The sequence below is a fragment of the Carassius auratus genome, chromosome 4, assembly GCF_003368295.1.
Source record: "Carassius auratus strain Wakin chromosome 4, ASM336829v1, whole genome shotgun sequence".
In the NCBI taxonomy this organism is placed as follows: domain Eukaryota; kingdom Metazoa; phylum Chordata; class Actinopteri; order Cypriniformes; family Cyprinidae; genus Carassius; species Carassius auratus.
In genome coordinates, this window is record NC_039246.1 from 10,373,666 (window position 1) to 10,396,871 (window position 23,206).

Genomic DNA, 23,206 nt, shown 5'->3' on the forward strand with positions numbered 1-23,206 from the left:
GTTGGTAACCAAACAGTTGACGGTAGCCATCGAATTCCATAGTATTTTTTTAATTATATGGAAGTCAATGGCTATAGTCAGCTGTTTGGTTACAAACATTCTTCAGAATATATTCTTATATGCTCAACAGAGGTAAACTGGCAGTCTTTTGAACATATAAGGCATGCCACTGGTCTGTGGGGAGATTAGATCGGTTAACTAGGTCAGGTCTTTTCGTGAGGGGAATATCAAGTCATTCTGACCTCCATCATGTTATATTGGCACCAAAGTCCACTTTAGTGCCTTCCGCTTCCCCTCCTCCCCAAAAAAAATGAATATTAAGGTGATTAATTATAGATTTGCATTCTTAAATTAACTACTTTTGAACTCTTTTTTCTTTTGAACGAAAGGTCATTTGCAATGACAACATTATGGAACATGCCAAAGACTTGTTGGAGCGTTTTACATGCTCACACATGGTTAACAACTAGAGTAAGAGCAAAAAAGACTAGTAAATGACTAGTGAATTTGGAGTAGCTGTCATTCAACTCAAGTGAGTTGCTGTTGTAGCCCGTAAATAGATGTTTTAGGGTCGCAATCTATGAGTAAGATGAGCAGCAGGGAACAAAAGGCATTCCTTTTGAATTCCTTGAGTGTTTCTGGCCAGTTGCGTGAGTTTAAATTGTCCAAAATGTGTGACAAAGATGTGGAGAGTCATACGATGAATCATAAATGAAAGCGTTCATGTTTATCAGATAACTCACATTCAACTGGATGTATCATTCATCAAAGAGATCCGCGCGGAAATGGATGTAAAGAAAAAAATGAACCGGTGTTCTTGTGAAGGACAAGGACAAATAGGTTAAATAGGGATTTCCACACAAGGGAAAGTCCATTCAGACTCAGAGGTTCATTTCTGCACCCAGGGGAAATCATGTCCCAGATCTTTGCAATTGTATGCTCGTGCATTAATGCATGCATGTGCCACACAAACTAGGCACTCTGCTGCACAAATGACACCTGTGATAATTTTTCTGTGTATCTGTGCTGCAAGTACAGACTTCTCTCCATATATTCCATCAACATCAATCACACCGATTTGCATTTAAACCTGTTCATTAATAACGTGATGCGCCGCTTGTGCAAACATGTGAACAGGAATCCAGCTTATTAGAGTGCAAGGAGAGGCGTGTCAGAAAGTTTGCCTGCGTGCAAAGAGGGAGTAAAAGGAATTGAAGAAAGGAAAAAAACAGCAAAATAAGACAGAAAGGCATTGGAGCAGAGTGGGAGCAAAGCCCAACTCACTATCCTGGGATTTCCTGGTCTATAAACCACCTTTGACAAGAACAACGTTTACCTGCGTTTATCTGAAGGAATGATCTTTCTAAGGTTTCCAGATAGAAAAGCTATTGTGTTTAGAGACAGAGAGTGTTTATTAAGATCCATGGAGAGAAGCGGGAACTTACGGAATGCCAATCTCAAAGATGTTATTCTGAATAAGCTGCTTCCCCAACATGATGATACTGAGCTGGATACAGAGTTCAATCAGACAGCCTCCAGGAGCACACTGGGAAGAAAACGTACAAGATGTTCTGACAGTGTCACGTTAGTAGGGCTGCAGGATTTGTTGGGAGGGGGGCTTATTTTTCTGATAAATATTGTGATTTAAAATGTTATTATATTGTATTTGTTAATATTTCATTGTAATTATAATTAAATAATACATTAGAATGACAGTAAAAAGTTACAATAGTATTTTTTTTTTTGAATAGTCTTAAGTTATTAAAGTATTTAAGAAAATTAGACATTAACTGGAATAAACAACTTTATTTTAGCCAACAAAAAAATGCTAATAATGAAAAAAGCACAACAAAATAATTATAAAACATCTACTAAAATTAAAGTAAAAATGGTAAAAACTAATTCAAAATATAAATAAAAACTTTATTTTTGTCCGTCTTTATTTCTTATTCAAACGTTGAAAACTCTTTTACTGACAAGGACACAGTGTTGTGCTTTGCTGTGAAACAGTTGTATTTGATTTTGCTTTTATTTTGATTCATCACGCAGCCCTGACGTTGAATATGACAATCATTCAGGATGCAAAAAAAAGCAAAACCATACTCACCTCTTCCATACGGTAATCGTTGAAGACATAAACGTAGTCACCGGGACGGCCAGCAAACCTTTAAATAAAAAACGAAAACTAGTGAGGGTCATGGGATTTGTCTCGACCCAAGAAAGTAAGTGCCAAGGGTCACATGCCTATCTTATTTGAAGCCAGATGTTTGTGCTGCATTCAGACTTCACGTTTAATGTGCTAGAGGCTGAATATGTGTGGGTTTGTGTGCTTTTCTTCTGCAATTAACTACGGTGTGTTTGTGGTCTAACTTGTTTACATACCTCCCTTTGAAGAAGGCCACATAGAAGATGGGTGCATAGGCATTCATGAACTTCAGGAGGAAAGCCTTTAGAATGAGACGCTCCTCAAAGTTGGTCTCTGTTTTAGGGATCTCTGCAGACACATGAATGAAATTTCTTTGGGATTTAAACAGATATGTTCTGGATAACTGCACAGCATTTTGAAAGCGTGTAGTTCTGACAGGTATAATAAACATGGGTGGCTTGGAAAATCCTCCCAACATGTTTCTGTTTAGCAACTTCTATTGAACAGGTTGAAGGTTGAGAGAAAAACATTTGGGTTTGGGATTATATGTTCGTGCCGTCCCCTATATCTTAATCTGCCACAACAGATTACAGACAGCAATTTTGTCATTCACCATATTTCAATGTATTCATTAATAGGGCACACTCAAAAAAGAGTCCTAATTCTATATATGTATAGAAAGAAGGGAAGTATATTTATATATATATATATATATATATATATATATATATATATATATATATTTATATAGAAGCATGAACTGGTAAGTTTGGAAGTAGGTTAAAGCATTAGGGTGTGCCAGACTGCATTTGGTCAGACTTTAAGAGCAAAAATCATGAAGTACAGGAAAATCTATGTCTTATTCATGAGATGATAACACATGCTTCCTTCCTTACATATCCACAGAGACTCTCATTTATTAAAACATCTCTTAAGGAAATCTCAGTGATGACTAACTGATAGGCCACGTTTTCTCCAGCGTTCCTGGAGTGGCTCAATCAAAAATTAATTTCATGTGAGTCGGCAAAGAGGGGAAGAAGGACATCCGAAAGAAGGGAAGTTGACCAAAAGTGGAAAAAAGCAGTGAAAAAAATATATCTCACCTAGTTCTGTCAGCCAGGCAGCCACCATGCCATATATCTCATCCAGAATGAGGATGACCACCAGGTTGATGATGACGGCGGTGGCCGTGACGGTCACCCGTACGTTAGACTTGACGTCTGGATCTGGGCTCATCGCCATGAGGGCGGAGATGGTGATGCGGTAGATGATGACACTGAAGACGGCAGAGCAAGTCACTCCAAACTACATGGACAAAAGAAGACACAGAAGTAAAGAAAAAATTAAATATGGATAATCACAAAAACATCACACCAGAGACGACGGATAAGGCTTACCATTAACAGAATAGAGGAAATGTTGATTAAGTATCCAGGCAGTCTGTCCCTCCATGTTAGCTTCTCATGTCCAGTCTGTGAAGGGAGAAAGACATTTAAAGTGACTAATGGAAGTATGTATGTATGTGTTTCAGTTTCTGCGGTGCCTTTATATTTGATTTTTTTATCCTCAGCTACTTTTATAGTGACTCAGAACTAACTTAATGGGGAAATAATTTGGCTGCCCACTTAAAAACATTAAAGGAACACTCTTAAAAAAAAATTTATTCTAATTTTCCAACTCCCCTAGATTTAAACAGTTGAGTTCTACCGTTTTCAAATCCATTTAGCCAATCTCCAGGTCTGGCGGTAGCACTTTTAGCTTAGCTTAGCATAGATCATTGAATCTGATGAGACCGTTTGCATCGCGCTCAAAAATGACCAAAGAAAAACAATTTTCAGGTGTTGCGTAATATCATTGCTCCTGCTGCACCCATGGTACGGCAGCAAAGCTCCTTATTTTTACACCATGATGAGAATATAGTTCCTAGTCATATCGGCCTAGAAAATCGCAACTTTTGATTTTCTGTCGGTCTTAGCACACAATGTAACTACAGAATTTTTAAATAGGAAAAATATAAAAACTCTTTGGTCATTTTTGTGCAAGATGCTAACCGTCTAAACAGATTTAATGATCTATGCTAAGCTAAGCTAAAAGTGCTACCGCCAGACCCGGAGAGCAACTGACATCCAGCCAACAAGAAGAACCTATTTTAATGACCAAAGCAACCTAAATATGCCTCTTTTGCATTTAGATCAAACCTAATCAAGCCAATAACAACATTAACTGTGTGTGCTAAACTTGGCTGCACAGGCAGCAGTGGACTGAGGGTGGTCTGTTCCCATTGGATTCAGTCGTCCTTCATTGTCAAGCTTTGGACAGCAGATCAAGAGGTATGTCCCTCTGAGGAATACATGTTAGAGGACATAGAGCAGGAAAATGGATTTAGATTTAGTTCTGTGGAAATCGGAGGGAAATGAATTAGCAGGCCACAGGAATGTGAAACAGCAACTTATGTTCCTTTTAAGTCTTAGAAAAATGTCATTAGTGTTTGTGTTTGACAAGAAGTCGTAGACAGTTTTTCTAAGTAACAAGTGCACACATAGTTCTTACTGTTTACTATCTGTAAGGCTTATTGAAAGGAAACCTCAAAAGTGATTGATCTGATGTTTAACGTATTTTCTTCAGAACAATCTGAGGTTGTAATACTACTTATACTCCAACAAAATGCACACAAATACGGCTGAAATCATTTGGTTTTAATTAGATGGAAGGATTATTGATGCTTTTTTGTAATGAACAGAACATCTCCCTCAGCTTTGTTGCAATGCATTCTGGTATTTCATTATCCGGGCACGATATATGCAATGCTGCATGATTATAAATTAGACAAAATGCAATTTTGCTGCCTACTCATTTTGCATTTGGAGCATGCCTATGTTTCCGTCTATTTAGGGTTTGCAAAAGAGCCCATCTCATATTTTGTTGATGAATGGAGATTAAACATGAATGAAGATAAAATCTACCTCTTGCAATTGGGCTCATTATGAGGCAAACAGCACCACCTAGCATGGTGCATGTCTAAACCCTGGCAGCCGGGAAAAGCCACAGAACACTGAATGCAACCAGGCACAGCTTTTCGAGATGCCACAGCTTTAGGGTCTTCAGAATAACGAATGTGGGTCACGCAATTGTGCCGTTAATCATAATCCACCCAGTAATGAGAGGAATTGCTGCAGGTCTGCGGTTTTACCAGTAACTGAATCCTCATTAAGATTCATGACGCTATTTAGTGAGAGGCTGTGATACCCTCTTAAAATGCATTAATATCAGAAGAGGCCAAGTTCTTGGGAAGCCTCGGTGGCTAAAGGACAAGCAGAGATGCATATTTAAAGCTAATGCCACAGATATGCTGTGAGGTGCCACAAGTATCTAATAAGTAGGCACATATGGGATTTGAAAAATGTAGCTTTTATGCTGATTTGTGAAGGAAAATCTATGCAATGGATGTAAATATGGTAAAATGTATTAGGGCAAAAGGATTTGTAGTATTTTGTAAATGTGGGCCATTCAAATTCCACTGAAATCTGTTGATCTTTCTGTGGATTTCTGCAGGCGCGGATTCAGTGTGAGCTTAGCAATAAGTTACAATAACAAAAGATGCCTGACAAAAGAATGCAGAGGAATGGAATTAATAATTCATATAATCAGCCACATCATACCACTGTAAAAACAGAAAGGGAGAGGAAGGAAGAAGACTGGCGGCATTGTTTTTAAATAATTAATACTTTTTATTTTTAATTTGCAGATTTAATATGTCAGATAAGCACTGAGATACTTCAGTATATAAAAAAGGAATGCATATTAAATGTATAACTTAAATGCAATTTGGATAAAACTATGTGCCAAATGCATAAAGGTTTAATATTTTATTTTATTTATGTTTAGCCTTTGAAATTGACTGATAAGAGGAGATTTTGCATTTAAGAAGGTTAGATCGTCATATTACAAAAGTGGGAAGGACGGTTCACATGTGGTCATATGCATGCATGAGGACAGCAGCCAGTGTCTGTTTTATACTGGATATATATCACTGGATTAGTTTAACAGCTCAGTGACAGTGAAGTAGGTTGGGCACTGCAGATGTGGGTTTCCACATCTACATGGCCCTGCACACAACAGCTGTTGGATGGAGAACATTGCTTCCTTGAGCTTAAGTCAAGATGCTCTCCAACCCTCTTTGTCTTTTATTTTGGCTGTCTAGGAGTTTTCTTGCAGAAATGTTACTCAAAAGACTTCATAGTTCTGTAACAGCAATAAAACCTTTCCCCTGCACAAAAGGTTCTTTAGATTTGTAAAATCTTTAAAAAAAAATTTTTATTGAAATGTTCTTTATGGAGGCTCGTTATTTAAATTTTTTTTTTGATTATATATAAAAATAACACATTGGCAAACTTCTGGACTTTTTTGTTGCAACAAACTCTCATTGATTAGACTTCATGTCAACCTGACATCACATTGATCTACCCTGCAGACATGAAAATGTCAATTGGCTTGGGTTTTGTTGCCACACGCTCTCTCAGAAACACACACATACTCAGTCGGACAACACACAAGCGTCCCAGCGGGCCCACGCTAAGCCCTTTGGGAAATTAGTGACAGGATCATCAGTGTGGGGATTTCCTCCATGGCCATATGTCGCTTTGCAGAGATGCCGTGTTCACATTGACATCAACCCCCCACCCTCCGAATGTACTATAATCCGGAGATGCAAGAGAACCGGAACCATGCCAGTGCCCACGCTAGCAACCAAGAACACGTAAGCCACCACATATACAGTACAGAAACCACCGCATTTGTGATAGAATCAAACACAGCCTACAAGTTAATATTTCAGCCTGATGGGCTGACAAAAATAGCTTTTAGGGTCTTTAAAACAGGCGAAGGTCCATTAAGAGAGGCTTGAATGAAGATTGTCTTTTGAGCGTTGGGTACAGAAGGGAATAATCTGATGTGAGCCCCATCTGACAGATCTGAAATCCCTTTAAAACACACTCTCATCTCCTTCCAGCTCTGTGCTCTGATCTGAGACGACCACCAGACCAGGATTACTGTATACACAAACCTACGTGCTTCAGATCAGCATGATCTTTCTAATGAACAGCTTGAGCAGGAACACACCGGACCATAGATTAAATGTGGGACGGATGACATCTAAAGATGGATGGAAAATTAAATTATGCAACATTGTGTATTAAATGTCCCAGACTTCCTGCTCAGACTTCGATAACATCACTAATAAAATCAGAAAAATCCTTCATCATACATATGCACACTTTCAGTAAGCAAACAAAACTCTCCTTGCATGAGAATTGCATAAGTGTTTTATTAACTATTTTATGACTAAAAGACTAAGAATTTGCCAGTTAGGTAAAAAAACAAAACAACAAAAAAAGATGTATTCTCTGAAAACAAGGCTTATCTTTTTACATAGTTTTGCTTCTCAAGTAGATTAATCTTGCTTTAAGGATATTTAACATAAAGGGTTTAATGTAACATTTATCATCATTAATAAAATCCGAAAAATCCTCCATCACACACATGCACACTTTCAGAAAGCTCTTCTTGCATAAGAATTGCATAAGATTTTAAATGTTTAATATTTATTGCGAGATGTTTTAGTATAGTTAAAAAGGTTTTATGCTTAAAATAAAATAAAAATTCCAATTAGGAACCAATTATCTTACATAGCTTTGCTTCTAAAGTAAATGTATCTTACTTTATAGATATTCAGAATATAGGGTTTTACATGACATTTATGGGCAGCTAAATCTGATATCGGACACAAGAAAAACAATAAACAGGTGTGCTGAAGAATATCTTGTTTACTTTCTTTTGTATATCCAAGATTTCAAGCCACAAACCTTTCAATCTTTTGGTTTTCAAGGTTTTAGTCCTTTGGACACAGAGTGAATGGAACTGAATCCCGAATTTAATAAATCTGCATTGAAAAAGTACAAATAACAACTCAGTCAGAGGTCAAACATTTGATCTTCTCCTCCTTAGCCAGATACACACTGTCAGAAAGCAAATGCAACTCTCTTCCTCAAAGATAATGAGGAATGTTCCCTGACTTTGCTTCTCGAGGCGATGAAAACATTTTGCTCTAAAATTAGCCATGGAAAGGGTGTGCTGCATTTTATTAACAAACATCACTAATGTGTCCTAAAGATAGCTGCCAAGATGACAGAGTTATGTGATAAAGGCTTTTAAAGAGCCGAAGATAAGAGCAAACCCAACCGAGCGAATGAAGGAGTGGGATTCGAGTGTCCATGTCTCTATGGAGATGTGAGGACTTTGCATAATTCAGAGGTTTGGCGTTCAGCCCAGCATGGGAGGACGCTTGCATGCACCCATGCCTACTCACACAAACGCACTGGAATCTAGTGCGCTCTGCTGGCCAGCCTGTGTAGCAAACTGCACTTAATCTGTATAACAACAAGTCTCTCGCAGAAAAGGTCACACTTTAACAAACTCAGCATGTGTGTCAAGTAAAATAAGCAGACACATTCTCCTTCTAACTCCCTGAACTCAATACCTTTCATCGACCGCTTTTTCCGCAGTCGTCCCAAACCGCACAAGCACCATGTGGCCCTCTTAAATGAGTGATCTGGAGATTTTCGACAGACTTACTGCCTTTTCAGCATTTATTGGTATATTCAGAGGGGTTTTGGGGTCTTGTGGCAATATAAATGAGCTGTGAGAAACATGGGGAGGTCTGTCAGTGCTCAGTCACAAAATCCTGTGGGCCGTGGTTTTTCCACCACAACATCGCTTCCAGACATGGATGAGTATCAACTGGATCATGGTGAGTGCTGCTTATTTGCTTGACAGTGAGTATGTGCTGAATAAAAATAATGACTTAACTACTGCATGTTTTTTTTTACCCACATGAAGATTAAGCAGAAATTTCCTCGTTTACGATGTCTGGCCAATCCAATCCAAACTGCACTGATCTGAAGTCCAGGCTATTTTGAATGAAGTCATTAGGATGTATAGTCTCAATTTAATGTTCTGCATAAAATCTAGGTCAGGACTGACCGTGGGCCATGATATCTGGGACAGAGAAGCTAAACATAAGAATGAGAAAAGGCACCATAATGCAAGTGACGGATGGAAATCCCCCCAAAAATATGCAACACATTAGGTCAGGGGTCACTGAATCTGTCTGAAAGTATGTCACAACTTTACACCTCCTGTGCTGAACAAGTTTTAATGAGGACTATGAATTCCCAGTGAGTCCAGAGAGCACCATAAAGGTCAAAGCCACTGCTAATATTGTAGCTTATCTTCTCATAATTTTTTTTTTTTTCAGTGGGAAAGACATAAGTCAGACAGTTAAAGGACATTGACATTGAAATTGTTCATTATTTTTACACTGCTTCCCAAAATAATATTTTTGTTAGAAAAACAACAAAGATTTTATTTTTTCCTGGTAATGATGTGCAAACATCTGTAAAACAAGATTTACTTGAGAATCAGAATTGCATAATATGTATATATTCAAGCCAAACAAGACTTATCTTAAATACTGAATTTATCTTGGATATTTAGCATAAAGTTTCTGTTCAAGTGACATTTATTGGCATATAAATCTGAAATCTGACATGAGAAGTACAATATACAGATGTGCTGAAGCATATGTTGTCTACTTCCTAAAGACTGCCTTGATTTTATTCTTTCAACTATATAAGATTTTATGCCTTTTAATCTTTAGAAAACCCAGTGACTGTAATGTAATGTAATATCTCGTTGTAGCAGCCTGGTAAACGTTAATTCCCAGCAGATTGATTTAGATTTATTTATAATATTTGTATTATTCGTAAAACTACTCTTTAAGGCCAAAAACCCCACACTGAGTCCAGGCTTGACTTTAAACCAGGATTAATGTTCTACAAACCCTGTGAAACCTTAATAAGCTTGGACTACTGACACAGTTGGACACGTAACACAACGCACACACACAGAAACGAGGCTACAGATGCCGACTTACCAATTTACAAGCCACATTATGTATAGCCTAATTTATTAGGTTAATTTGCCTAACTGCATTCCATTCAAGACAATGGCCCCAAGCAGTAATGTCAAACAGACAAGCACAACCCGCATTTTCCAAATGAAACGCTCAAATCTCTGAGGATTACCCTTTGTGTGTGAACAAATGAGAACTTCCTGGACAACATATTTTACTGAACAGAGAAAAATGAAAACATTACACTTGACCTTAGGCAAAAGGACAAGAAACCTTTAAATGATGTTACACTTTGACTAATGTTCAGTTACGTGAAACCAACAGAGCAAACTGAGAGATCTAATTGTATTAGCCTGACATGCACCGTCCAACAGCAAGAGGATTACGGCAGTGAGAGACGGCCGTATGTGACCCGTTGTGACCACCCCACCCAGCTGAGCCCCTCTGACAGACACATGGGCCATTTACAAATTAAACAGGCTCAAATTATCTCACTAAATATGCATATGTGCATGTGTGAATGGGCTGTAAGACATTCTTTCAAAGTTATTGACAGGAAATGATAATAGACTAGAGGACAGACAGAGAAGGATGACATCACAGTCACACTAATGGCAAGACATCCGAGGTGAATAGGGTAAAAATGCAATGTTGGATATCACCATATTTCCCAGATTTACTGATTACATTAAGAATAAAAAAACTGAGATCTTATCAAAAATTAAGAAAAGAGTTTTCTGCAATGTTGTTTAAAGTATCCAAATGAGGTACTAGTTTATTTCCATTCACTTATGTATTCTTAACTGTTTTAATCCATTTAAATATTATTTTAATAATTATAAGAATTAATTAATTAATAAATAAAGTATGCTACTTTTATTTCTTATGCATCTGTGATTATTTTATTATCTTAAAATAAACACTTTCACATACTATGAGATACTATCTAATTTATTTGCAGAAATTTCCAAAAAAAGAATTCTGAGCATTGGAGAAAGCCAGTTTCAAAATTAACATTTTAGTATTTAGGTTTAAACAATTGCTCAGTCTACACATTATATTGTTCAAGAAATCTATGCAATAGTTGAAGTGCAATAAAATAAACACTATAAAGTGTATTTTAGATGTTTTTTCCAAATAATTCAAGGTTATGAAAACCCAAATAGTGCATGAGAAAATGTTTTTGCCTAGAGTGTCTTGCCTAAGAGTAAATAGGCCATAAAAGAGCATTCAAAATTAGCTGGATTGCTGGGTCAGGATGCTGTCACACTGGATGAAAGGGGAAAAAAACCTTCCAACCTTCCACCTAGGGAGTGTAATATAGAAACTGTAACACAAGCAGGTGGAAACAAGGCTCTGGAGAGATGAAGGCGAGAATGAGACAGAGAGAGAGAGCCATTTACCGGATTCCCAGCTGCCATGGCTGACAGTAACCTCTGCCTCCATTTGTCCTTCCCCAGTTCCCCGCTCTCGTCCACAGCTCTCTCAGGCTGGAATACACAGATCTGAACCGTCACACAATCACTGACGAAAGATGGTAAAACTCTAGGAAAATCTAGGCTTTCCGGAAACCAAACCAGATCTACATGAGTTTCTCTATTTTTCTGAGCATCACCAATGCAATGCACTGCCTACGAGCCCCAAAGCGCCAGTGCCAAATGCTTCAGGCCGGAGCAGTGCATGATGGGAAAGCTGTGCAAAAAAAGGCCCACAGCATTTGGCACCCCCTCTATCTGCCCCTACATCCATGGCAGTTCCCTTTTTGACTCTTTTCAATAAAGCATTTGCATATTAAGCCAGAAGCCACAAGGAAATATATTTAGATCTTTTTAAGTCACCCATTAATGAAATGCATAATGCATAAAGCACATAAATATGGTAAATACAGCCTGCCCACCTCATTTTTGTTCTTTGTATTATTTTTCTTCTTCCTCTGCCTCTTCTGAAGGAGAATCGTTTCGTATTTGGGTCTAGGATGTTCCTAAAGAGAAAAGGACAAAGAGTAAATAGCTTTCTACTCTTGTGCGAGACCCAGTGGACAGCTGCAGACAGAGAGTTTCAAACCATTCAAACAGGTCAAAAATCCAGGGCAACACAAGGACACAAAAGACTCAACATCTCAAAGAGCAGCAAAAGAGAGTTTCAAACGTAAAACTCAAACCTTCGCTTTTTCCTGGCGGGAAAGATTGCATTTAGAGAAACAACAAGTTAACATATTGGTGAGTCCATTTTTGGCCGAGACCACATGGGGACATCCACATACAGAACATTAATACTATCAGATAGGGATGCCACCATTGTGTCGCATCACATAACAGTCAGCGTTAGTCATTTTTAGTTGGTCAGTGTGTTAGGAAACACTGTCATTGAAATCAGCTCTTGGCCTGTGCACTGGAATCCAGACAAACACTAGTGAGTAACAAAATGTGACTATGTACGTGTGTGAATGTACCTCCTCCTCCTCCATGCCTGTCAGATCCCAGCTATAGTTCAGACTGATCTGTCTGCGCTTCCAGTTCTCTAGAAACATGGCAGCTAAAGAGAGGGAGAAATGAGGCATTCAGCAAATGAGTCCTGACAAATATGAGCCTTGTGAAAAGCAAAAGATGATTTATAAGGGGCAAAGTGTTGTTCCTTAATGCAAGATAAATCACATGTCATTTACAAGACCATTAAAGGAATGTTTTAAAAAAATGTATTATCCTGCTACAGTAGTTCAATTTCAAGTTAATCCAACATAATTCTATCAAGATTTCATCATGTTCAACCAGTTTACTTAATCAATTTAATTAAACTGCAAATATTATTTTTGTTGTGTTAAAGTAAACTAGGAACACATTTTCCACTTCCCATCATGCTTTGCATTGGGATAGGGAGTGTAAATGTTGAATTAAAGTGTTTTTAATGCTTTTTTTAGCAAGATGAGGAAATGGGAAGACTTGTTAATTTTTTATGTTTTATAATGTTGGTATTTGAGAAGCTTTATGTTATTTCGGTGGTTTTGAGAGTTAGTATTGTTGTAAAAAGTTAAGATTGAGTGCTTGAGTTTTTAAACTATGGGAGTGTCATGGATATAACCAACACCATTTACTGGTTGCCAGCACCTAATATTGTATGCATCAATAAAGGTTTAATTTAGTTTTGTTAGTATATTTAACAGTTTAATTTAGAATAACTCGGAACAAAGACCCAAGGCAGTGTGTGTGCTCCCAAATAGCATTGCTTGGCTAATTAATACATCTCAGTACCTACTTATGAACAGATGCAGTCTCTCTACACACTGCCTGGGGTCTCTGTATGAGTAATAATGTATAGCTTCTGCTACCTCACATAGGTGCCATGGACAGGGCAGTGTCAGGAATTGAGTGGTTTCACAATGCCCCCATCAGCCGGGCCCGTGGACACAGGCAGTGACAGAAAGAGGTAACACTACTCTCTCGCCATTCAACATCTCTTCAATTCCATCACTATGGAGACAGCAGCACTTATGCACTTTAATGCTAACCGCTCAAACTGGTCTCATATTCAACAGCACCAAATGACAGATCAGTTTCAGCTCATCAAGTAAATAATATACAATTATTATCTAAACTAGGTTTGTTATTCTTATGTTAAAAAAACTAAGATAGAGGGTAGTTGACAGGAAACATTTGGGTATATTTAAAATACACACATTCCACTGTACAAAAATCTTTCTTTAAAGTGAAAAAAGGTTCTGTAGATTTTTCAAATGTTCTTCACATGTTTTTTTAATAACTGTAAAAAGAAAAAATGGTTCTTCAATAGAATTTTCACAAAAACTCCCTTTTGGAACCTTAGTTTTTAAGAGTGTAAGTTAATCACATGTTGATGTACAATATAAACCATCAGATCAATGGGTCTAAATAAAGGTTTGAAACAATAAGCAGTGAGATAATAATGAAATGAGAGGAATTTTGAGCCGTACCCCAGAGGGACATGAAGACGGCGAAGAACACGGTGGCTGGGTTGTCAAAAAGATGGCTGGCACGAGCGGTGCCACACGCTGTGCTCAGATGCCAGTAGTCACATGCTCGATCACAAAGGGGACACATAGTGAAGTTCTGATCCTCGTCACACATCTCCTGGCTGGCAGAAATGCACACAAAAAACACACATCAGCGTGATCCAATGTCTAAAGTATCAATTAAAAATGCAGCACTATTTTATCTCGTGACCTTGGAAAATGCAGGTGCACTAGACACAACCATTAAATGCGGTCTCAAAATAATACCGTCTGGCTCACTGTGTACTCAAACAAGTACTGACATATAAAAGGATCACAATATTCCCTGTCCTCCCCAGAGATGTTTCAGTCACAAACACATGCTGAGCACATTTTTAAAGCACTTGCAATTCTAGCATAAATTAGTCCTATAAATCAGATGAAAGCACATAAACAGCAGAGCTATGTTCATTCATTCTAATTATCACTTTAATATCAGCGGAACACAATAATCACAGTCCATTACTCTCAAGCTGGCAGCTGTCACATGTCTACCAACAACAGGGACCCATGCCCAGCCCACGGTGGGCTTTATTGGCACGTACCTAGGTATGTTTGTTTCCACAGTGGCCCAGCCATAGAAGAACACGATGATGCCCACCACAGATGCAGGGATCAAAAGCTGAGTATAGACACCAAGCCAGGCAAAGTAGAGACCTATCTTCTCGCCAAAGTACTTCCTGAAAGTTACACAGAAAACACTTGGAGTTGATCTACATCAGAGGTGTGCAAATGTCTTACTACAATGGACCATGTGCTAATTCATAGTAAATGTTGTATTATATACAACTGTGAATTAAAAATGAAGATACGCATGAAAGAAATGTATTTTTTTAGCCTGACATGTTGGGGCAAATCTGTGCCGCAGGCCCTGGTTTTGGCATCTCTGATCTAAAGCAATGTGTCAAAATGATCTGAGAGTTACCTGATAAGATCAACAGGCTGATACTTGTAAAAAGCCCCGTATCTTGCCCATTCATCATGTAACAGCTGAAACCGGTAAAAGAAAAATACAGAATTTAATCACATTCTCCCTTCTGATTCATTGTATAAAAATGCAACACAATAGCAGCATACTTGTCTGTCGTTCTTCCCCTCAGCTTGTCCACTGGGGTGGAAGTCTCCCTATGAGCATACAAAAGCACAATTCAAGTCAACCTGACAGCAGAACAAATGGCAAAGGAATCCAGAAAAAAAACAACTCACATCGTGTAGTGGAAATGCTGAATCATAGACACCGTTGGCTATCAATGTCGTGATACCTGTGAGGCAAAAAAGAGTTCACCTTAAAATACCCGGGAATAATGATTGACTGCTTTGACTTTAAAGTGACCCAACTTCATTGCTTTTGGAAAGCTGGCAGCCTGAGTCCTCGAGGCAGAAAGCAGCTGACATGTGGAACACAGGCTTTAATCAAAGTAATTAATCAGTCCCCTAAGGAACGAACACGTACACTCTGGTGATTAGCCCTCAATTAATAACGTAGCTCCCCAGCAACAAGCTGGAAAGACCACCACTACCCATCACCCCCCTCTTTCCACCTCAATGGACCCGACTTCAATTCGGATCCCAATCCCAGAACTTTATGACCCAATTCACTCAGTTTGTACAAAACCAAGTGAGAGAAAGTATGAGAGATGGAAAGAAAAGGAGGGGTATGGCTGGAGAACTAAAGAGAGCACCAAGTCTTCCCTTTTATTGGATAGCCTCGATCTCCCAGTAGCCCCCGGTGGTCCATCTGCACAGTGGCTCAGTCCAAGGGAGCATATGGCATTGGCTTGTGTTGCACCCTGTCCCAACTGCACCGTGCCTACATCCAAATCTCTCATTCTGGCCCTGACTATCCTGAGGATTCCCTGAACGCTAGTCCATGCTTAGGTTATGGATTAATGTATTACTAACCCATGGTTTGGCAGGTCCGTGTGCAGGCGGTGCGTCTGAGGATTTCATACACCTGGGACAGAGAGTGAGAGAGAAAGAGTGAGAGAGATACAAGCAAACAAGAAACCTGAAAATTGTTCCTGGAAAAACCCTGGCAGGATTGGTTACCTAGAAGGGTGCCTAGATACGTCAGTCTCCTGCTGCTGGAAAATAACTTTTGTTCCCTTTTGTATATCATGTTCTCTTCTCAACATTCAAAGAACACATATCACATTGTACCATTCTGACTGAAAATAACTTTTAGGAGCAAAGCAATAGAGACTCACTATTCGGCTCCTTGTGGCGTTGTCGAAGAAGGTGTCCTTTGATTTGATGTTGTACCTGCAAAAAGGCCAAAAATAGCAATGAGACATCCATGAGTTCCAAGATTCATTTGGCAATCAAACAAATCCTTGCAAGTCCTCTAAGAAAGGAACACAATCCCATGTAACCCCTGATGACATTTAACCCCACATCACCCCAACCACGGCAGGTTCTCACAGGTGGAGCTTGTCCCGGGAGAAACAGTGTGAAAGGAACTTGGTACGGCTGTGTTCTTGCTCCTGATGGGGTACTTTGGGCTGGAACGGTTGATTTAACTTCCGCCACACTTCGCTCATGGTGGCCGCCAGACCTTTTTCTTCCCTTAATTCGTAACTCTGAACAAAAAAAAGTTTTTACAGTCAAAAATTGGCAGCATTAGACCAACAATCAGCATCAGTCATCTGTGCTTTTCCCACTCTCCCTTTCATACATCAGAGACACACTACATAACTCATGCAGGGACTTCTGAGGGCTTGTGGCAAACTCGTATAAGGACATCTCAAGGGACTCAGGTCTGTCTTGAGATTAGGAGGGAGCTCTGCTGTGTCTTACCTTCTTGGTGGGCACCTTGATCTTGAGAAACTCTGCCTCTCTGCTCAACACCTGCCAAGGCGCATGTAGCCGGATGAAAGCATGACCATGAGCCTTGTTCTGGGGAAAGAATTGAAACGAAAGGTCTTGACATACAGCCTCCAAGTTGATTTGATAAATGAAATCAGAGAAACTAAAACAGTTCTAAAGCATAAGTGACCTGTTCTTAACATACATTTTGGTTCAGGCCAGTTAATATGAGATCAATGCTAACCCATATGCATTTCCAATTAAATTTTCATTCATTATTTTGGTAATTAGTTGACTTTTATTGAATTTTTATTGTATATGTACTGTCAAAATGTGCAGAAACTGTACCTTAACGGAACACTCCACTTTTTTTGAAAATAGGCTCATTTTCCAACTCCCCTAGAGTTAAACAGTTGAGTTTTACTGTTTTAAAATCCATTTAGCCGGAAAGTAGCACTTTTAGCTTAGCTTAGCATAGATCATTCAATCTGATTAGACCGTAAGCAAAAATGACCAAAGAGTTTCAATATTTTTCCTATTTAAGACTTGACTCTTCTGTAGTTACGTGTACTAAGACATTTTAATTTTATAATAAGAATTAAATTCCTACGGAGCCCCTCACATGACATGCAAGAAAAAATAAATAAAAAATAAATAGTAAATAGTGCACACAATTTATAAATCGAATGAACGCAATAGTAAATCGAGGGAGCGCAATAGTAATTGGGTGCAATTTAGCCTTATATTTTTTCCTGTATGTCATGTGTGGGGCTCCGTAAATTCCTAACAATAAGTATCAGATTCTGGAATCAGTATTGATTTTTTATTATTTTATTCTCTTTATAGTTTCTATATGTTTTACTGTAAATGCATTTCACATTCATTTAAACATACTGTGGAAATTATCGCCTGTGGTAATCGACAGCATGCAAACACAAACAAATAAATTGAATATAACCTAGAATAGGCAGTATCAATATCAAAAGAGTGGCAGATTGTCATCAAGCCCATCTAAGAGCCCTTAAAGAGGGACTATAAATATTTCATAAACTTGGGAGGTATGAAAATGATCTCTTTTTACTAGTTGTAGCCATGAAACCTAACACTGAAGCTGTATCGTGCCTACACAGAGATGACAGTAACTGTATCTGTCTGGCAGTGGTCAGCAATGCCATTTAGAGAAGCATGTGTTAAGAAGAAAGGAAGATGAAACTGAATAAGACATTGATATGAGAGTGATGAGACAGAAAGAGATGACGGAAACCTAAGGACATCCTCACCGTCCCCTGCGTTTCAACATCACAGGTGTTTTTTTTTTTTGCCTCCTCCACACACACACACTCATAAAGGAGAGATAAAAATAACATGTGGATCTGAGAAGGTTAATTAGTATAAGATACTCCAATTATTTCTTCATCTCAGCAGGGTAAGGCAATTAGGTCGATTTGAGCACAGTCTGAGTGGGAGCCATCACTACAGAAACCGGCTGCGACTGACATTTGAGGGGATCCAAAGACCCATGAGCGGAAACGGTTCTTCATGGCAGGTTGAACCCTGTCTTTGGCATTTGGTATCATGAACTCAAGCAAAGAGTTGAGAAACAACTCATCTGAATGGATGCCATCCTAATAATTAATGGCTTATACAGTGATGCAAACTCTAGCCTAAGGTGACCAGAAGTGCCACTTCCTGGTGACAGGATTTCTAAATTGACTTAAATAACCAGGTGTTGGTTGTTTGATTGTTGTATGGCATCAAAGTATCACAAGAGCGATTCGAAAGCATGGGGCCATCTTCTCTGCTCTCTATAACTCTCGTGGTACATGTCATACAGCAATAAATCAGCTCAGCACAAATAGCTAACACCTGGTAATTTTAGGCAATTTAGAAATGCTGTGCTGAAAGTAAGTTGCACTTAAATAGTTTGATTTGAGACTCGACTCCAAATCGAAGGTCAAGACTTTAGGTCCACAATAAGAAACTATACTGTTTATTGGCACGCAAACTATACTGTTTATTTTGCGTGCCATAACTCTTGTGAGATTATGCATCATTTTGAATTACAACATTCTTCACAACAGCATTTCAACATGGTGACTTCCTGGTTTAATGTCCTGTGGTTTACAGACGATGATAATGAGGGAAGAACTGGCATCAACTTTAGAAAATGCCTGCATATCTGAAATTTTTTTGCATAAAGCATTCTAGAAATATTGAAATATATAATGTTAAATGTATGTTTAGCATGGTTTGGCTTGAGGGAAAAACAATCCCAGTTACCATAGTTACCCATTCATTTTCTATTCAGAAAATTAGAAGTTTGTATTGAGTGCATTTATAGATTACTCAAATTAGCATGCAATACATAAAAAATAGACTTGTAGCTTGATTTGGACTCCACCCCAAGGACATGAGACTAGACTTGTGAACATCACTTGTTGTTATTGATGCTTATAACACATCTAAAGAGGATAAAAATGCTGAAATCTTTAATCTTTAATTTACTCTCTGTAAATGCATCATGCATGAATATTTACACCATCGAGAAAAGTGCAATTGTTAAACCCTAAAACAGATATGTTGTTTCAGCATGGCCCCTTTAGAAAAAAAACACAATCACTAGCTGTGCAAATTGATGCCAGATTACAAAAATTGTGGAAAAATCTTTCTCACCACATCATCCTTCTGGTTTTGTTGGTTTTAGGCTTGTTTTTTTTTATTTATTGCCATTGTTATCCACCAGACCATGGCTTTTAAGATAAACAAACAGTTAATGCAGCCTCTGACACATGATACCCACGCCAGTGACGTCCCCTTGAGCATTAAGGATATTCATAACAAAACTTCACTCCCTATAAAGTCAATCCACCTGCCTGCGCATGCATGAAACAATAAACCAAAACTAGTCTATTCTAGAATTTCTGAAGATATTTGAGAAAGCATATCCACCAGAGTGATAGTAAACTGTAACGTTGTGCCACGATCAGAGGAACAAGCAAGGTGAGACATGGTTCTAAGGTGTGACTGGACCCGCTGTCCCTGTTCAGACTGTCTTCAATCAAACTTCGCTTACCGGCTGAATAATTCAAAGTGTCCGACCGCAGGTATTTGTAGCGGTCACAGTGCACACCTCAAAACACTGACCGGGGCAAAACATTATGTAATGACTGAGATCAGACAAAGCAGAAGACTATTGAATTAAGGTTCAGTGATCACAATAATGATGATGATGATGAGATGATGGAAGCCATCATGACAAAGCATGTTACTGCAGGCACATCATGCCACCTTACTAGGGTTTCCATGGGGAAACAATGATTTGGAGTGCATTGTTTAATACCTTAAATGCATGATGCATGATAAAAACACCTCAGATTCAGATGATTAAGTCCGAGTTTAAAGGTGTTATTTACAACAATGACAAATAGCAAAGCTTTAAATTTAGAGCAGAAATTAGTTCCCTTTCAGAATAGGGTGCAGTTAACTCAGTGTGCTGTCAAAGGCTGGTTCACAGCTCTTCTAAAAGAGAGTAGTCAGTCACTACTATTACCTGCCTGATAATCTCACTTGGCTTCAAACAAGCATTCACAATCTAATCACCCTACAGATGCAGTATAAAATTATGACAAAGACAGAGATGCACAATAACAATGCTATTGTGCTATATTATGCTATTGTGTACAAGAGAGTATTTCATTAGACAAGAATGCATGTTGTTACGTCCAGTGACGTAATCACTTTTTTGTTATCTGTATATGATATGGTTCTTTTTGTTCTCTCTCTCTCTCTCTCTCTCTCTCTCTCTCTCTCTCTCTCTCTCTTTTTTCCAGCCCTGCCCAGCTCAGTTTGTTGAAGCCTTTTAGAGTTCTTTATAGTTGTTATCTTCATTAATCTGAAGAACTGTTGACTAACTCTATGTAGCTGCCAAGAAGCTCTAGATAACCATTCTTGCTCTGTGTTGAGAAATGTACTGTAAGATATACAGCTTTGCTGTTTTACACCTATTTAGTTTTTCCCTTGTTACCAATTGTTTAAGCTGTTACTCTGTTGATTGTTACCCTTTTGGAAGTTGTAGGGAGGTGGGTGCCTTTTCTTTTGTACTATACATGTTTTTTCTCCTGGTTTGAGGATTAGATAAGGAGTGAGTGAATAATTGTGTTGTTGATTTTCATTTATTTGACAGGTTAAGAAAGAATCTAACCCCCAGAATAGAAACACTGTTGTTTGTTATTTTGCCATTGTTCCCCCTCCTGAAGTTTTTTTGCTTCCTTCTTAATTTTACATTCTTTTGTTTGAGAATTATGTATACTCCCAGCACTCTCTGAGCTGTTAATAAAACCTGTTAACAGGGATCTTGTTGTTGTAGTTGTTGTTATGGTGTGGCAGGGGCTCGGGTTAAATGCTCTTCGTAAACCCTTAATATTGTTATATTACCTTTAAACCCCTAGACACTTAAGACGTAACAATATCAATGAGCTTTTTAAGGAAGAAGAGATCACCTGATTCCCCAGATACAATAAAAAAACAAGCTCACAAGCAACAGATGAAGAAGAGTTCATTTGGGACCATTAATAATACCATACAAATACAGTCCAATTACTCCATAATGGGCCATCTTTAAGAGTAATGGCTTACGTAATGAAACAATGATACTTGACTCTTCTGATCTAAAGTGACAGCTTTCTGTAAAATCAACACCAGATGTGGCCCTTACAAAAATCAAAAATGCAATTAAATACATCTGGCTAAAGCAAAATCAGCTAATTCTCAAATGATGGAACCAACACATGCTATTCCCTAGTCAAAATCTATTCAGGTTCTACTCACCTCTTTATCATGCTCAATTTCCAGCCCAGCATCCTTTAAATTACCCTCAAACTCCTCTCGGATCATGATTTTCTCCCCATCTGCAGGGTCCAGGGGTCCGACGTCCACCACCACCTCCGGAGGTTCATCCTTCCCTCCCTCTTGTTCTTTCTCCTTCACTCCTAAAGGATAACTACCATTGGAGATGATGGACAGTCTGTGTTGACTAGGAGACCCCCTGATGGAGGATCGTTTTCGGTAGTGGTACACCAGCACATAGTCCACTTTCCTTCGGCCGTCAGCAAAGCACAGCCTTTTGCGAGGGTCCTGGTCCATGTCCATCAGGTTACTGGCCACCTGAACAGGTGAGAGGAGAATGTAATGTACCCAGGCTCACTGTTCATCAGCAGTGTGTGCACGCATATCAAATTCAACTCAGGAGGGGAGGGGGTTGGGTGGAGGGGTGGGGGTATGTGAGGATAGATGTAGGGCAGACTATTGCTTCTTAATTTGGCTGCTCTCAATACAACTCAATGTAGATTGAAAATGTGAAGCAATAGCCACTTTTCATTGATGCCATTATTTCCAAGTTACTGGCTGTAGAACTAATGCTAACCTGTTTGAGTGTTGCAGCTAGTATTCTAGTAGTACTAATCTTGAGAAATCAAAAGCATACTTACATGCACCTTGTTGTCACTTGTCTGCAGCATGTTGTCACACTTCAAGAAAAACACAAAAACAATAAGAAACAGCAACACTTCCTCTGCGTTCCAGGAAAATTGTTTGCGTTTCTGGTGGCATGCCCGTTTCTGATGTCACCCTACCGAGACGTCACCATCCATCTTTCCCTCTGTTTATCCATCGAACTCTCAAAGCATGAAATACATCCGTCTGTCTGGTTTTGGCACCGTTGACTGGGAAGCGCAAAGCTTTGCTTCACGCAAAACAGAACACATCTCCACAGAAACTTCTGATTTGTCCCTGACTAATTATCCCTGGAGGAATACCTGCTTGTCTCCAAGCGCCGGAGAGCATCATTACTCGCCAGAGGGGCTTTCGCGCTTGCGTAAAGATGGAGTCGCCAACAGGTTCAAGACCATAAAAAATAAAAAAATAAAAAAAATCCGCGAACATCCGTTTATTTCATGGTGAATCTCTTTTATATAGCGCTTGGTTTGAGTTTATATTTAGGATTCGGGGATAAGTGCCCCCATGAGCACAACAATGTGCTTGCTTCTAAATGAAAAAAAAAGTAATGGAGAAAAAATTGTAAAGTAAAATAAACAGAGAATTAAAAAGAAAGTTAGGTTATTATAAAAAAATAATGTTATTTCTATCCTATTAATAAATAATGTGTACTTTGTCGGTGGTTTTCTTTATTTTATTTTATTTTACACCAGGAAACAATTATTTGCAAACAATCACTTCAGGGATAATGTAGATTTCCTGTTATTTT

At 38.6% G+C, this 23,206-nt stretch overlaps 1 protein-coding gene across 1 annotated transcript in view; it reads right to left on the reverse strand.

The window, feature by feature from the left end:
• The window catches only part of LOC113067708 (anoctamin-2-like), a 38,037-nt gene extending 15,381 nt beyond the window's left edge, over window positions 1-22,656 (reverse strand). Inside the window, exons 1-20 of the mRNA XM_026240125.1 lie at window positions 22,575-22,656; window positions 22,431-22,469; window positions 21,772-22,107; window positions 16,936-17,034; window positions 16,561-16,718; window positions 16,347-16,401; window positions 16,042-16,093; window positions 15,346-15,401; window positions 15,217-15,264; window positions 15,065-15,129; window positions 14,685-14,819; window positions 14,062-14,222; window positions 12,568-12,650; window positions 12,013-12,096; window positions 11,519-11,605; window positions 3,544-3,618; window positions 3,250-3,451; window positions 2,383-2,494; window positions 2,108-2,165; window positions 1,446-1,546 (exon numbers count right to left, since the gene is read on the reverse strand). Of these exons, the coding sequence (XP_026095910.1) occupies window positions 1,446-1,546; window positions 2,108-2,165; window positions 2,383-2,494; window positions 3,250-3,451; window positions 3,544-3,618; window positions 11,519-11,605; window positions 12,013-12,096; window positions 12,568-12,650; window positions 14,062-14,222; window positions 14,685-14,819; window positions 15,065-15,129; window positions 15,217-15,264; window positions 15,346-15,401; window positions 16,042-16,093; window positions 16,347-16,401; window positions 16,561-16,718; window positions 16,936-17,034; window positions 21,772-22,107; window positions 22,431-22,469; window positions 22,575-22,592 (2,024 nt within the window). The 5' untranslated portion in view covers window positions 22,593-22,656. The remainder of the gene's footprint in view (window positions 1-1,445; window positions 1,547-2,107; window positions 2,166-2,382; window positions 2,495-3,249; window positions 3,452-3,543; window positions 3,619-11,518; window positions 11,606-12,012; window positions 12,097-12,567; window positions 12,651-14,061; window positions 14,223-14,684; window positions 14,820-15,064; window positions 15,130-15,216; window positions 15,265-15,345; window positions 15,402-16,041; window positions 16,094-16,346; window positions 16,402-16,560; window positions 16,719-16,935; window positions 17,035-21,771; window positions 22,108-22,430; window positions 22,470-22,574) is intronic.
• Between the last annotated feature and the right edge of the window lie 550 nt (window positions 22,657-23,206).